General features: G+C 37.2%; 1 protein-coding gene across 2 annotated transcripts in view; it reads right to left on the reverse strand.

Annotated features, from left to right (window-relative positions):
• Nucleotides 1–5,370: 5,370 nt before the first annotated feature.
• The window catches only part of LOC123498479 (integrator complex subunit 4-like), a 30,892-nt gene continuing 20,745 nt past the window's right edge, over nucleotides 5,371–15,517 (reverse strand). For both annotated transcript variants that reach the window (XM_045245594.1, XM_045245595.1), the window contains exons 11-13: nucleotides 15,122–15,268; nucleotides 7,597–7,719; nucleotides 5,371–6,684 (exon numbers count right to left, since the gene is read on the reverse strand). In XM_045245594.1, coding sequence (XP_045101529.1) covers nucleotides 5,587–6,684; nucleotides 7,597–7,719; nucleotides 15,122–15,268 — 1,368 coding nt within the window. In that variant the 3' untranslated portion in view covers nucleotides 5,371–5,586. The remainder of the gene's footprint in view (nucleotides 6,685–7,596; nucleotides 7,720–15,121; nucleotides 15,269–15,517) is intronic.

The following is a 15,517-nucleotide window of genomic DNA, read 5'->3' on the forward strand; positions in this document are numbered from 1 at the left end:
TCAATAATCTTTTTCAAAGACTCTTTATTACAAACAGTAATCCATTGATTTTTATGCTCCTCAACACTTTTCATGCTCTCTTTAATTTCATCCTTGCCTTTTTTGCACTGTTTCCTCACTTGTCTTAATGTAATCTTTCAGGTTTTGATTTTTGACCTGTAATTTAACATTAGTGTCCTCTACCAAGGTCAATTTAGCTTCCACAGCGATTAACCTCTCAATAACTAACTTGGTTCAACTCTTGTGCCTTGAATTGTTCCAACAATCCTTTCCAATTCAATAACTCTTCTTCCTTGAAGCCTAATTTTCAATTCACTCGATATAATGCCATCATCACTATCATCAAAACCATGGAAACTAAAATTTGTAGAGGTTTGAATCCCTGATGGAGTAGGCGGAGCCTCGGCCATTTGTAAACAAAGCCAGCTGACTCCGAAAATACTTAGAGACGGGACTCCTTTAGTACATCATTTACTGCACTGATATTACCTCCCCTCCCTTCTACACCACCACTAGGTGATCCAGGATCCACTCTTCTTCTGTCTTGTCGCCAGTGTTCACTAATCGTAGAATTGCTGCTACAATCACTCGGCCATGACTCGACGACGAAATTGAAATACGTCTAGCCGACACAGCTGCTTAGCTGCTTGTTTGTGTGTGTGTGTATTCATGGTCGCCTGCTGGTCATCCAGCCAGTCTTCTTCATTATGGAACGAGCTGAGAGCTCATAGACTAATCTTTGGGTAGGACCGAGACCAGACCACACTCTACACACTAGGAAAGTGAAGCTACAACCCCTCGAATTACATCCTGTACCTACTTACTGCTAGCTGAACAGGGGCTACACATCAAGAGGCTTGCCCATTTCCCTCACCATGGCCAGGCCTTGAACCCAGGCCTCCTCAATTGTGAGCTGAGTGTGCTAACCACTACATTACACACAGTGTGTGTGTGTGTGTGTGTGTGTGTGTGTGTGTGTGTGTGTGTGTGTGTGTATGCATGCATGTATTGTACTGTCTTTCGTTGTATAGATGGCAATGGTGTGTGTGTGTGTGTGTGTGTGTGTGTGTATTCACCTAGTTGTAATTTTACAGGGCCTGGGTATCATACTCATGTGGCCCTGTCTCCATATCTACACACATCCAACTTTCCTTTAAAACTATGCACATTCCTCGCTGACACCACCTCCTCACTCAAACTATTCCACACCTCCACACATCTCTGTGGGAAACTATATTTCTTCACATCTTTCAAGCATATTCCCTTGGCTATCTTTTTACTATGTGATCTCGTAGTTCTATTTAAATTTTCCTCTCTCAACATCATTTGTTCATTATCCACTTCATTCAAACCATTCAACAGTTTATAAACCTGTATTAAATCTCCTCTTTCTCTTCTTTGTTCCAAGGTAAGCAAATTCATTTCTTTTAATCTCTCCTCATAGGTCATTTCTGTCAATTCCGGTACCATTTTTGTTGCCATTCTCTGCAATCTCTCCAACTTCCTTATATGCTTCTTTTTATAAGGGGACCAAACCACGCCAGCATATTCCAATCTTGGTCTAATTACCGTACTAATTAATTTCTTCATCATATCTTTATCCATATAATGAAAGGCTAATCCAATATTTCTAATCAAATTATATGTTTCTCCAAACATCTTGTCAATATGAGCCTCAAACTGCCCATGGTCTTGTATTATCACTCCCAAATCCTTTTCCTTTTCCACCTTTTTCAACACTACTCCTTCACCCATCTTATATGACCCTCTTGGCCGTCTTCCACTCTTCCCCATCTCCATTACATGACTTTTGCTCAGATTAAATTCCATCTCCCACCTCTTGCTCCACTCCCAAATCTTATCCAGATCTGCCTGTAAAATTTCACAATCTTCTTCACTCTTCACACACCTACACAACTTCGCATCATCCGCAAACAAATTAATATAACTGTTTACTCCTCTGGCATATCATTAATATAGACAAGGAAAAGTATTGGTGCCAGCACTGAACCTTGTGGGACTCCACTCTCCACCACCAACCAGTCCGACTTTGCATCCCTTATTACCGTTCTCATCTCCCTCCATCTCAAGTAGTTTTCCATCCACTTTAACACTTTTCCTTCAGTCCTCCATAAATCTCTAATTTCCATAGCAGTCTCATGTGAGGTACCTTGTCAAAAGCTTTTTTAAATCCAAATATACACAGTCCATCCATCCTCTCTCTCTTGTATTTTGTCAACCACTCTTGAATAAAAGCTCAGTAGATTTGTTACACATGACCTCCCTTTCCTAAAGCCAAATTGATGATCCGATAATAACTTATGATCCTCCAGGAACCGTATCCAATATTTCTTTATCACCCTCTCACAAATCTTACCGACCACACTTGTTAGAGACACAGGTCTATAGTTAAGAGGCTCTTCCTTACTGCCTCCCTTATAAATGGGCACCACTTCAGCTCTTTTCCACTCTACTGGTACTTCCCTGTTTCTAATGAGCACCTTATAATATCATATAATGGATCAATCAATTCTTCTCTACATTCCTTCAATAATTTTCCTGAAACTTCATCTGGTCCCATCGCTTTATCATCTTTAAGTTCCTCCAACATTTTATATAACTCCTTTTAGGTATCTTAATGTCATCCATGTGCACATTTCCTTCTACATTCTGAGGCTTTACAAACATTGTTTCTTTAGTAAATACTTGTTGAAACCTATTATTTAGCAATTCCGCTATATTCTTAGGGTCATCTACTATCCCTTGCTCTCCTTTTAATCTTTCAATGGACTCTCTCTTTTAAGTTTACCATTTATGAACCTGTAAAACAATTTTGGATGTTCCTTACTCTTGTCTACAATATCTTTTCAAATTTTCTTTCTTCCTCCTCCTTACCCTCACATACTCATTTCTTGCCACTATAATTCTCCTTATTTAGTATATTCCTGCTCTTTTCCATCTTTTCCAAGCCACATCTCTCTTTTCTTTAGCCTTAACACAAGTTGCATTAAACCAATCCTTTCTTCCTTCCTCTCTCGGTTTATACTTTGGTACAAATTTCATAACTCCTTCTTTATAATATTTCATAAAAATCTCATATTTTTTTTGCACTTCTCTGCTTTGTAACATCTCCTCCCAATCTAATGTTCTGAAATAGTTTTTCAAATTTTCTGTGTCCATCTTTCTATAATTCAATCTACCACTCCTGTATGTCTCATCTCTCCTTCGCTGTGTTATTGCCATCTGCATTTCCATAACCACAAGATCACTCTTCCCCAATGGACATTTATATTGTATATCCCTACATAGGTACACTTCTCGTATTAACACCAAATCCAGTCTCCTCTATACCTAGTATTTTCACCCTCTGTTCCATCATATTTTCCATCATTAGATTAAGGAATCTCTCTCTCCCCATGCTTCCTCTCCAACACCACTTACTAGATTTTCCCAATCCACTTCTTTACAATTAAAATCTCCTACTAGTATCACCTTTCTTTTTTCAGTTAATACACTTTCCAAACTCTGCAAAGTATCCTTGATCATATTGTCGTATTCCCTTAATGTCCATGAATTTGTTTTAGGAGGTACATAGGTCACCATGATTATTAATTCTTTTCCATCACTTTTTAACCTTATGCTTATCACTTCTGCATTGTTCTTCCCATACCAAACCTTATCCACATTCATCTCCTTCTTCGTCATAATCATAACTCCTCCTCCACCTTTACCCTCTCTATCCTTTCTCCATATATTATATTTATTATCCAAATTTACCTTTGTTTTTTCATGTAATTTTGTCTCAGTCAAACACACTATATCAGGCTTCTCCACCATCATATAGTGTGTGTGTGTGTGTGTTGCCTTGTCTTTTGTTGTATAGATGTTGATACTGTGTGTGTGTGTGTGTGTGTGTGTGTGTGTGTGTTGACCTGTTTTTCATTGGATAAGACATGATGGTGTGTGTGTGTGTGTGTGTGTGTCGCCCTATTTTTCATTATATAGATGATGCAGTGTGTGCATGTGTGTGTTTGGGAGTGGGGTGTATTGCTTTGTCTTTCATTGTATAGATGGTGAGGCTGTGTGTGTGTGTGTGTGTGTGTGTGTGTGTGTGTGTGTGTGTGTGTGTGTGTGTGTGTGTGTGTGTGTGTGTAATTCACCATGGTCGCCTGCTGGTCACCCAGTCAGTCTTCCCCATTACGGAGTGAGCTCAGAGGTCATAGACCAATCTTCAGGTAGGACTGAGACCACAACACACTCCACACACCTGGAAAGCAAGGTCACAACCCCTTAAGTTACATCCTGTACCTATTTACTGCTAGGTGAACAGGGACTACACATTAAGAGGCTTGCCCATATGCATCGCTGCTTCCCGGGACTCGAATCTGGGCCCTCTCGATTGTGAGTTGAGAGTGCTAACCACTACACTACGCGGTGTGTGTGTGCACGTGTGTGGTGCAGAGAGGAAGACAAGGTATGCACTGGCTCCACCACTCATTGGTCTAGTCTACCCTGGCTCGCCCACACTCTGAAACAATTCTGCAGTGCACCTCCACTACTTTCAAAAGACTCTACGTCAACATACACAAGCTTTTAATAGTATGGCCTAGTCCTATATTGTTGATACACAAAGTTGAGGCTTCTTTATTCAGTTTTTTTTAATTAGTTGATTAGTATATATAAACTTTACAGGGTTAATGTGTGTTTTTCAATATTGTATTAATTCTAGGAAAGGTGGCAAACTGGAAGTCTGTGGTCTGCTGTGGGTGCAAAAAATATTAGCTATGCCATTGCTCATAAGGATTATTCTCAGAGACTTCAGAGATGACTATTTGGGCTCCTATAGTTATTTTTCTCATTGAAGATGCAAAACTTAGGTTTTCAAACTATTACCAAGATCAGGAAAATAGCATGGGGAATCAGAACTTCCACAAGATCCTGTTATAAGTAGTCAAGATGAGACGCTGAAATGTTTAAGAAAGGAGCCCTAAGTAGAGTGATTCAATGCTCAGGTTATGTATAAAAAACTACTCTAATCAAAATAAGCTAATATAATAATATTAATGACTAATAATAATAATAATAATAATAGCTAATAATAATAATAATTAACTTAATAATAATTATTATTATTATTTAATAAAGAGAAAAAAGGAACAAATCTGAACATTTGGACAAATTAAAGCTGCAAGTCACCATATATTATTCTCTTTCATATTGCCTATTTTTCTATTTGTCTTTAAAAAGTTCTATATTAATATTAAAGTGACAACCTTATTACTGACATAATGGCATTTTCTTATCACTCTTTCTCAAAATCCTTATTTTTTCTTCTTTATCTTATCTTAAGGAATGCATTAAACTCATAACTCAAAGTACCACTGTATATTATATATACATGTTTTTTTTCAATGTTAAATTTATATTGTATAAAAGATAAAGTAGAATCAATGAAGACAGGAACTGACAAAAATTGTCTGAACTAAACAATGATGATATGCAATAAGTCTCACACAAAAAATTGCTATAATAGTTCCTGTTGAAAAGAAAAAAAAACCTATGCAAACATATTTCAAAGTAATGGTTTTAGATACCTTTTCTGATAGATTTTGGCCAAACCAAAACTTTAACTGGCTTGACAAGCTGGATTATTGTAGCAGAATCATCAGCTTTGGCAACTGAATGTCTTCGAGCAGAAAGAACTTCTTGGTCACTTAGATCCAATACTAAAGACAACCCCACATGACAAGCTTCAGACCACGACACTTGTGCAGAAATTAAAACCGTTGTAAGCAGACGATAAGTTCCAGGAGACACTAGACGAAGATGGTTTCTGGGAGGGACAATGAGATGGGTGGAATGGTCAGGGTAAGCCACTCGTATCCGCAATGTTGATGGATCAGGAATGTGAGATATTTCTGAATCAAGATGTACACCCACGACTAATCCAGCACTAAGCTTATGGATAGTTTCACTGTCTGGTTGTGGTTCAATAATCTCTGCTGAGCACATGTGAACCTGGGCAGGATTGGTGATAGGACCCAGTGCAGGTACAGGATAAGTTAGGAGAAGTGGCTGCAGGATGCGGGCAACAGCTCCTGGACGTGGCTCTTCCAGCTGACTGAGTTCTGCAAACACTGCCTCCAAGAAGGAGTCTGCACTTAACTTTTCATCTGTGAGATATCTATGAAGAGCTTCTGTGTGCTCTAAGAAGTTATCACACAGACCAAGAGCTGAGCCTGTTGACCCATGAACTACATATACTAACTGCAGTGCAAGTGTACGAACTCTGAGATTTCTGATGCTTGCTTCCTCTGCAGGACTCAAATTTGTAAAGGCATGACGTAGTCGAAATGTATGTTTTAGCAGCTGATCTACATTACTCTTGAGGGCTCCACTTTGTTGCAGTGATAATGATGATGGAGTCAGCCAGTTCCTTGTAGACAATATTTTTGTGAACAAAAGCATACACTGTGTATACAATGCAGCAAAATGTGCAGCAGGAGAGAGAGCTGGATCAATATCAGCAAGCTTAACCAAATCAGAATGAACTGTCTGATAGATGGTCATACGCATCTTGGTTGATGATTGGTCCATAGAGCTGACTCTTTGCATTGACTCCCTCAGAAAACGTAATGTATTTGTTGACACTACTTCTCTTGATGGCTGCCGATCTTCACCAAGCTGTAATTTTTTTTTTATTTGTTAGTTCACTGGGAAGATACTAATTATCTATGGATGAGAATGAATACAGAAATTACAGCTGAAGATATAGGTGTTTTACATGATTCCTTACAACAATGATGTCATTTTGCACAAAAATATTTCTGCCTTAGTGTAAGACTTAACAAACCAGAGAATCTCTACTTATATATATATATATATATATATATATATATATATATATATATATATATATATATATATATATATATATATATATATATATCCATCCCAGTCTCAAAAGAGCTCATGTCAGAGGCAGGAGGAGCAGGATGATATACAGAAGCAGGTGAGTGATTCCAGTTAACAGTAAAATGCATGAGATTAAAAGTACTACTTTTTAACTCTTTAAAAATGGGAAGTAAACTGCACCAAGGGTGTGAGAGAGTAAAGCAGTGGTTCCCAAACTTTTTTGTCATTTCCCTCTGCACCCAGTTCAACCATCCAGATTTCCCCCTTCATGTGTATGAGAGAAAAAAACAGAGACTATTTCTTTATTTATTTTTCAAATATACAAATATACTGATAAACTTATAGTTACAGAGTAAAGTGGATAGAGAGCTGTTAGTAACAACTAAGCATAGCCATAGAGAGTGGTTAGTAACAAATAAAAGGACTTGATTTGACTTTTGAGATTTTTTTAGTTAGTAGGTAGTGTAACTATTTCCCCACTGGTAGCTTCAAATTTCCCCCAGTTTGGGAACCACTGGCAGTAGAGTCTTGTGGAGTAAGACTTCAAGGTGGACGAATGCAGTTAGACAGATCAGTTAAAGGAGACAATTTTTAGACAAAATAGTTTTGATTTCACCGTAGGTGAACCTGAAAGCAGATATGTACTAGGCATTAGTAATGTTCCAGAAACTACTTTCTTACCTTGAGTACTGGCACCAGCTGAGGTATGGTGTCTCGCAGGTATGCATAGTGACGAATGGTGTGCTGTTCCAAAAGAGGCAGGATGGTAGGGCATTGAACTGCTGCATTCAGAACCAAGATCAGCTGTAAAATAAAAGTAATTAGTTGTGCAAACAGGGTCAGGTCTCTTGCCATTAGCACAAGGTAGTTTAACAATGCTACACTAAAGTAAACTAGATGTGGACATACCTCCTAAAAAGTCCTTGAAGTCATGTTTAATTGAAGCATTCACTTTTACTCTCCATTCTGACCTATACTGTATTTCTCTCTCTTTCATCTATAAACATTTCTAGCTTGTATCTAACAGTATCTTTTAATGTCCATCTATTAGTGGTCTCATTAGACTTACACTTACCTCTCCAGTTCTTCACCTAACAACCTTGATACGATCTATAATATCTGCTACTTTTATCCTAATTTATGCAATATTCATAGTCTAAGATCTAACTTTCACCTTCACTATCTCCCCTCTTCTGAACCTCGTTTCTTTTGAAAGATTAGGTGTCTGAGGCTAATGACAGTAGTCAGTAGCCCTGATACTGCAGCTTTGTTTCTTCCTATTCTATCAATCTTTATTTTTGTGCCACAGTTGATTGTTGTGCCTGTGCATGTAATAACAGTACTTGCTGTTGTCCCTGTTCCCTTGAATGTTCTTAATTATCTACAATGTGGCTTTGATAACTTTTTAGTCACTTTGCAGTTATATTTATCTAAAATTCTAAAACACTTAATTCTCTCATAATTCCTCTGATGATAAAAAAAAATTCTTTGACTATTTGATTTCCAAATGTACCACATTCTGTTTAATTTTTCCTTTAGCTAAAATCTCCATTATTGGTGATTCCAATGTAACTGTACATCAGCTTCACCCTTCTCCTTTCACTGACATTGACTAACCTGGTGAACAAGCCTTATCACAGATGTGAGGTAAAGAACACAGTCCAACTGCCAAAATGTCAACAACAGTGCCATATTATCATTTTCAACACTTCCTTTCATCATATTATGGTTGAAAATCATGATATAGCACTCTTATTTATAATATGGTGGTGTAAATCTTGAGGTGTACAGTTGAAGAAAATTTCAAAATTAAATCTATGGGAGGCCTCACATTCACATATAAGAGCCAGGGTGATTTGATTTTTTAATCTATTTTATAGAGAAAAAAGGTCTCATGCTATTAAGTAATAACATAGAATAAAATAAATAAATAAATAAAAAAAATGTAAATAAATAAATAAACAAATAAAACAAAATAAATGAATGAATAAATAAAACTAAATAAATAAATAAACAAAAAAATCCAGAAATTGTCTGACTTATCTGATGTCTGGCATATTGTTATCTGACTTGAATGGTTTACTGTACATACACACACACAATCATAACTATACTGTGTGTGTGTATTTACCTAGTTGTATTCACATAGTTGTATATTACAGTATTCAAGCAGGGCTCATAGTGACTTGTGTCCATATCTACTTTAATCCAACTTTTCCTTAAATTTTTGCATACTTTCTGCTGCTACAATCTTTTCACTCAAGCGATTCCAGACATCTACCGTCCTGTGTGGAAAACCACTTTTTAAAGTTCCTCGAACACTGACTTTACATGATCTTCTTGGAGTGTCAAGATATACCTTGTCCACCCATCCATCTCTTTCTTGAATGATGTCAATCACTCTTGATTAAAATGATAGCAAATTTGTGGAGCATGACCTACCTTTTCTAAAACAAACTAACAGTTTGTTATTATATTTTTCTCTCCAAGTGCTCCATCCATCTCTCCTTAACCACTCTCTTGCACAACTTCCCCACAACACTGGTTAATGACACTGGTCTATAGTTTAAAGGATTTTCTTTACCAACTTTAAATATCAGTGTGATATTTGCTCTTTTTCAATCCTTAAGCACCAAACCTTTCGTCAAGGATGTTACCACCAAGCTGTGTGTGCGTGTGTGTGTGTATTACCTAGTCGTATTTACCTAGTTGTACTGTACAGGGTCGAGCGGGACTCATAGTGTCCTGTCTACATGTCTCCATTTATCTAATTTTTCCTTAAAATTATGTGCATTATGTGCTGTAACAACTTCATTATTCAATGCATTCCACTTCTCCACCATTCTATGTGGAAAACTATATTTTCCAATATCTTTCACACTGCCTCATCCTGATCTTTACATGTCCTCTTATCTTGTCACCAGCACCAGGTATTCCTTGTCTATCTTTTCAATGCCACTGACTATCTTGTACATTGTTATTAGGTCTCTTTGTTCTCTTTTATCTTGTAAGGTTGGTAGTCCAATTTCTTCAGCCGTTCTTCATATGTTAGGTCCTTTAGTTCTGGCACCATCTTTATAGCAATCTTTTGTATCCATGTGTGTGTGTGTGTGTGTGTGTGTGTGTGTGTGTGTGTGTTTATTTACCTAGTTGTATATAACAGGGATCCAGTGGGGCTCATAGTGACCTGCCTCCATATCTATAATTCATCCAACTTTTCCCTAAATTTGTGCACACTTTCTGCTGCTACAATCTCTTCACTCAATCCTTTCCAAATATCCACCATCCTATGTGGAAAGCTAAACTTTTTAATGTTTCTCAAACCCTGACTTTCCTTGATCTTCTTGGAGTGTCCTCTTGTTTGCCTACCTCCATCCTCTGTCAGTGATACCAGGTCTTGTCTATCAATCTTTTCCATATGGTTTACTAACTTATACATCGTTATTAGATCTCTTTCCCATCTTTCCTTCAAAGATGGTAGTTCCATTTCCTTCAGTCTTTCTTCATAGTGAAGATTCTTTATTTCTGGCACTATCTTTGTAGCGGTCCTCTGGATTCTTTCTATTCTCTTGATGTCTTTCTGCCTGTATCATGATGACACCATTGCTGCATATTCTAGTCTAGGTTTTATAGTGGTTATGATTTTTTTTCATTATCCATTTGTCAATGTAATCATGTAATGAAATGCCATCTGTAATCATGTATGTTGAAGCAAATAAGAACATAAAAGAGGAAAGCTGCAAGAGGCCGCCAGGCCTATACGAGGCAATCCCAGTAAATAACCCATTTATGTCTTTCTAGAGTCAGAGTGTCTTGTATAATGACTTCCAGGTCTTTTTTTCTTCACTACTTTTCATTATAATATCTTCTCCCATTTTGTATTTCCACATAGGTCTTCTATACCTTTTACCCATTACCATTACATGGCATTTGTTGGTATTAAATTCTAATTTCCACTCTTGGCTCCACTTCTAGATCTTGTTAATATCTTTCTGGAATTCCCTACAGTCCTCGATGTTCCTTACTACTCTCAAAAGTTTTACATCATCCACAATCAAATTTATGTAACTACTCAGGCCCTCCCTCTTGCATATCATTAATATATACTTGGAACATAACTGAAGCCAGTACTGAACCCTGTGGTAAGCCACTAGTGACTATGCTCCAACTAGATGGGGCGTCTTATCATTGTCCTCATTTCTCTATCTGTTAAGTAGTTTGTCACATTCTAAGATATTTCCCTTTATTCCACCGATGTGTTCCATTTTCCTTAGGAGTTGTCTATGTGGTGCTCTATCAAAGGCCCTTTTAATGTCAAAATACAGTGTCAACCCATCCATCTCTCTCTTGTACTTCATCTATTACTCTTCTATAAAAGCTTAGTAAATTTGTTTTACATGATCTTCCTTTTCTGAAACTGAATAATGAGTTTTTTTTTATTATTTAATTTTCCTCCAGATATTCTAACTATTTTTCTTTAATTATAATTTCACAGATCTTTCCCACAACACTAGTCAGTGACACTGGTCTATAATTTAGGAGCTCAGCCTTTTTCCCTCCTTTGTTTATTGGGACTATATTTGCTCTTTCCCATTTCCTTGGTACCTTCCCTTCTATCAGAGAGCTGTTGATCACATCCCAGATTGGTTCCATCAGTTGTTCTCTACATTCCCTTAGTGTCCATCCTAATTCTCCATCTGGCCCCGTTGCTTTCCTCACGTCTATCCCCTTCTAGCAGTTTATCGATTTTTTGCTTATGGACCACAATGTTTTTTAATCCTTCTTAAGTTACTTGGTCGTTTGGTTCTATGAAATCTCTCTCTTCATGAAATAGTGATTTAAAGCTCTCAAGCATAAGTTCACTAATTTTTTCTGTTGTTTCATATGTCCTATTTCCCTTAATTAACTTAGTGATGGGTTGTCATTTTTATATTTATATACTTATAAAAAAGCTTGGCTTCCTTTTCACATCTTTTCACTACATCTTCTTCAAAATTTCTCTCCTCCTCCTTTTCTTCTTATCTTAATGTATTCATTCCATGCCTCTTTATACTGCTTCCTATTTGCTTCATTCTGTTGCTTCCTTAATTTTTTTCCAAGCTGCATCCTTACTTTTTAGCTTTTGCACATATATCATTATACCACATGTGTTTGCTCTCTTTTACTATTTTACTCTGTATTCAGGGAACATATCTCTTAACTCCCTCATTATACTTGTCCAAGAATATATCATATTTCCCTTGAATTATCTTGCCTTGCATAGGTTAGTTGATTGGATTAGTGAATGGCTTTCTGATAGCAAACAGAGAGTAGTATTAAATGGGGCAATGTCTGAGTGGAAGGAAGTGGTTAGTGGGGTACCCCAAGGATCAGTGCTAGGACCTCTTCTTTTCTTGGTGTACATTAACGATTTAGATATAGGAATTAGTAGCAAAGTATCAAAGTTTGCAGATGATACTAAGATAGCATGTGCAGTACAGGGTGAAAAGGACAATTACAGAATACAACGAGACCTGGACAGGCTGATAGCATGGGCAGACAGGTGGCAGATGGAGTTTAATTCTAAAAAGTGTCAGGTTATGCATTTAGGTAAAGACAACACAAACTTTAGCTATGAGATGGAGGGATGTTGGCTAGAGGCAGTAGAGGAGGAAAGGATTTAGGAGTAGTGATAGACAGGACTATGAAATTTTCAAAGCAATGTTTAGAAGCAAGAAATAGGGCAAATAGGATCCTGGGTTTTATAAATAGAAATGTTAGTTATAAAAGTAAGGAAGTGGTGCGTAGCTTATATAATTCCTATGTTAGGCCCCATTTAGAGTATTGCATACAGGCCTGGTCACCCCATTATAGGCAGGATATCAACATGTTAGAAGCAGTTCAGAGAAGAGCAACTAGGATGATACCAGCATTAAAGCGCCTGGAGTATAGAGATAGATTAAAGGAATTAAACATGTTTTCATTTGAGAGGAGATGTATAAGAGGGATATGATAGAGTTATTTAAAATGTTCTCAGATACAAACTACATAGATGTGAGATCTTTCTTTACCTTAGAGGAGGGAAGTAGGACTAGAAATCATGGCAGGAAGATTAGAAAGCAAGGCTGCAGGTTAGATATAAGAAAATATTTCTTTAGTCATAGGGTGGTAGACTTCTGGAATGCATTGCCAGAGAGGGTTGTAAATAGCACTAGTTTGACAATGTTTAAAAACAGATTAGATAAGCACTTAAATTTATTAGATTTATAATTATGTATAGCACTGCATGATAGTTTTTATAAGAAATTTACTATAGTTAAACAAGACATGATCCCCATGTATGGGGATCACAGATTGTAGAGGAATTCACTGCAGGACTTAGCCCTGTTAATGGGCCAAATATTTAGAATTAGTATATAATGTATTGTATAGTACTTGTAAGTGTATCTTTAAGTACTGATGACGAGGTCGCTGTGCGACTGATACAGGATAACCTAGATGGGCCCTGGTGGCCCTTTGTTATCCTATTATTTATGTTATGTTATATGTTTAATACTACCATAGTAGCTTCCTAACCCTTTAAAATTTGACTTGGCGTGGTTCTTTCTTTTTTTCTTGTGTCCCTCATTGCATTTAAAAAATTTCTGATCCTGTGTGTGTGTGTGTGTGTGTGTGTGTGTGTGTGTGTGTGTGTGTGTGTGTGTGTGTGTGTGTGTGTGTGTGTGTGTGTGTGTGTGTGATACCTTGAGATACTAGTTTAATTTGTTCCATGATAAAGGTTGTATCTCAATTTGCCTATAACTTTGAAAAAATAAAACATAGGAAGTGAATTTAACAGTAGCACAGAAGCTTGATAAAAAATCTGGAAAGTGGTGCATCTGTGAAGTGGGTGTGTGGGTATATCTAAAAACACAAATTTTCAGATATTATAAAGGCAAAATTTAAACTTGTCAAATATGCTATGTACAGGTATTTCACACAGTCAGATTGGATAGTGTGGTTCATTAAAAGTATATTACAGTATTAGAGGCCCCACCCGCGAGAAGGGGATAACCCTCATGACTCTACTTTCAAGAAGATCGCGTTCAAAGTTTTTCAATTCTCACGGTAATGAAAACGGCCACAATGTATAACTATTTTATATGAAATGAAAGGTCTGGTCTAGCTTTTTCTCACTATATGATTTTTATTACATAATCATTTTTATGGCCCCACTAGTACATTTTGTTTCCCACCCTACCCCAAATACCTAATAAAATATTATTCCTTTTATTGTATTACTGATTGTAAGCATTCTATGGTTGATTCTCATCCTTTATACTGGCTTGAGACAGTTAAGTTCATCATTAGGAACTCCTTTTTGTTGCAGATAAAATGCCCTTCTCGGATTTACCAACCAAATAAATCCCCATCCAACCGAATAAAGAGGATTGATTGTTGGGGATTTATTTCCATCCCTCCACCCACACACAAGGTTGGTGGTCACAGTGATGGAATTTCTGTGATACTTTATTTTTGGTTCTCCCACTCCAGGATGTCATCAGTTGGTCTGTTTGTGTGAAGGTGGCGTAGGAGGTAGTGAGCGGAAGAGCGGCACCTGTGATTGGCTGGCTGTGGGCCACGGCAAAATCCTCTGCACTGATTAGTTCGGCACCTCCACCAACGTGTGAGGCTTGTCCCTCTCTTGCAGGGATTTCAGATACTTAGTCTGGCCAAATTTTTAAAGGCTTTTTTAGGCTTAAAGTTCCCAACTTTAAGCCTAAATTTTGCCATCAGGAAGGTCGAATATTGTGATGCCAACACTTCCACAAGAATTCTACACCCCTTATCAACGAGTTCCCACCTGTAACTCAAAACCAGCAACTTTGAGGGTTATCCTCCTCTCGCGGGTGGGGTCTCATTTATTCTTCTGTCTTTTGTAAGATAATTGTTGATATTAGCTGCTATTAATGTAACCTAACCTTAATGTTGGTACCTGTGGACATTTGACTTAATCAGACCAATGTTTCATCCTTTTAGTCTACAGTACTGAGATATGAGTGTACTTCCTCTCTCCCTCTAATTCTTTGCTCAATCCTCATCCTTGCTGCTTATATTCAATCTTGCTACTTTCTCAGTCCTTCCAACCTCCTCCTTCACTCTTCCCACAAGTCTGTACTGATCATATTTTCTTTTGATTATTTTCATATTTTCTTTTGATAATTTTCATTGTTAAATTAATCCTTACCTTGCAAATATATTCTCCATCTTGAACACTGGGCTCAACACCATCAAAATAGGGATGCACAGCCAACAACTGAGAGACAAGGGCTTGCACATGGATAGGGTGATTTTGTCCAACATGTCGTAGGCATCGATGGATACTACGACGATCCTGCAGGGAGAATCTGGTGGTAATGCTTATCTCTGAACAAATGATTTTAAGAATACATGATACCCATATTTCTTAACACTGCAAACTAATTAGAAACCATAACTTACTTTCTAGTGTATTATAAGTGGTCATTGAATGGAAGAAAGGATGATTTTGGTAACCCTTTGAGGGTGTTTTAGAAGTAACATACAATAAAATTAACAAAGATGGCAAAATTACTAGAAGATATGCTTGCAAAAAGCACAAAGC

The sequence above is a fragment of the Portunus trituberculatus genome, chromosome 48 (genome assembly GCF_017591435.1).
Source record: "Portunus trituberculatus isolate SZX2019 chromosome 48, ASM1759143v1, whole genome shotgun sequence".
NCBI lineage: Eukaryota > Metazoa > Arthropoda > Malacostraca > Decapoda > Portunidae > Portunus > Portunus trituberculatus.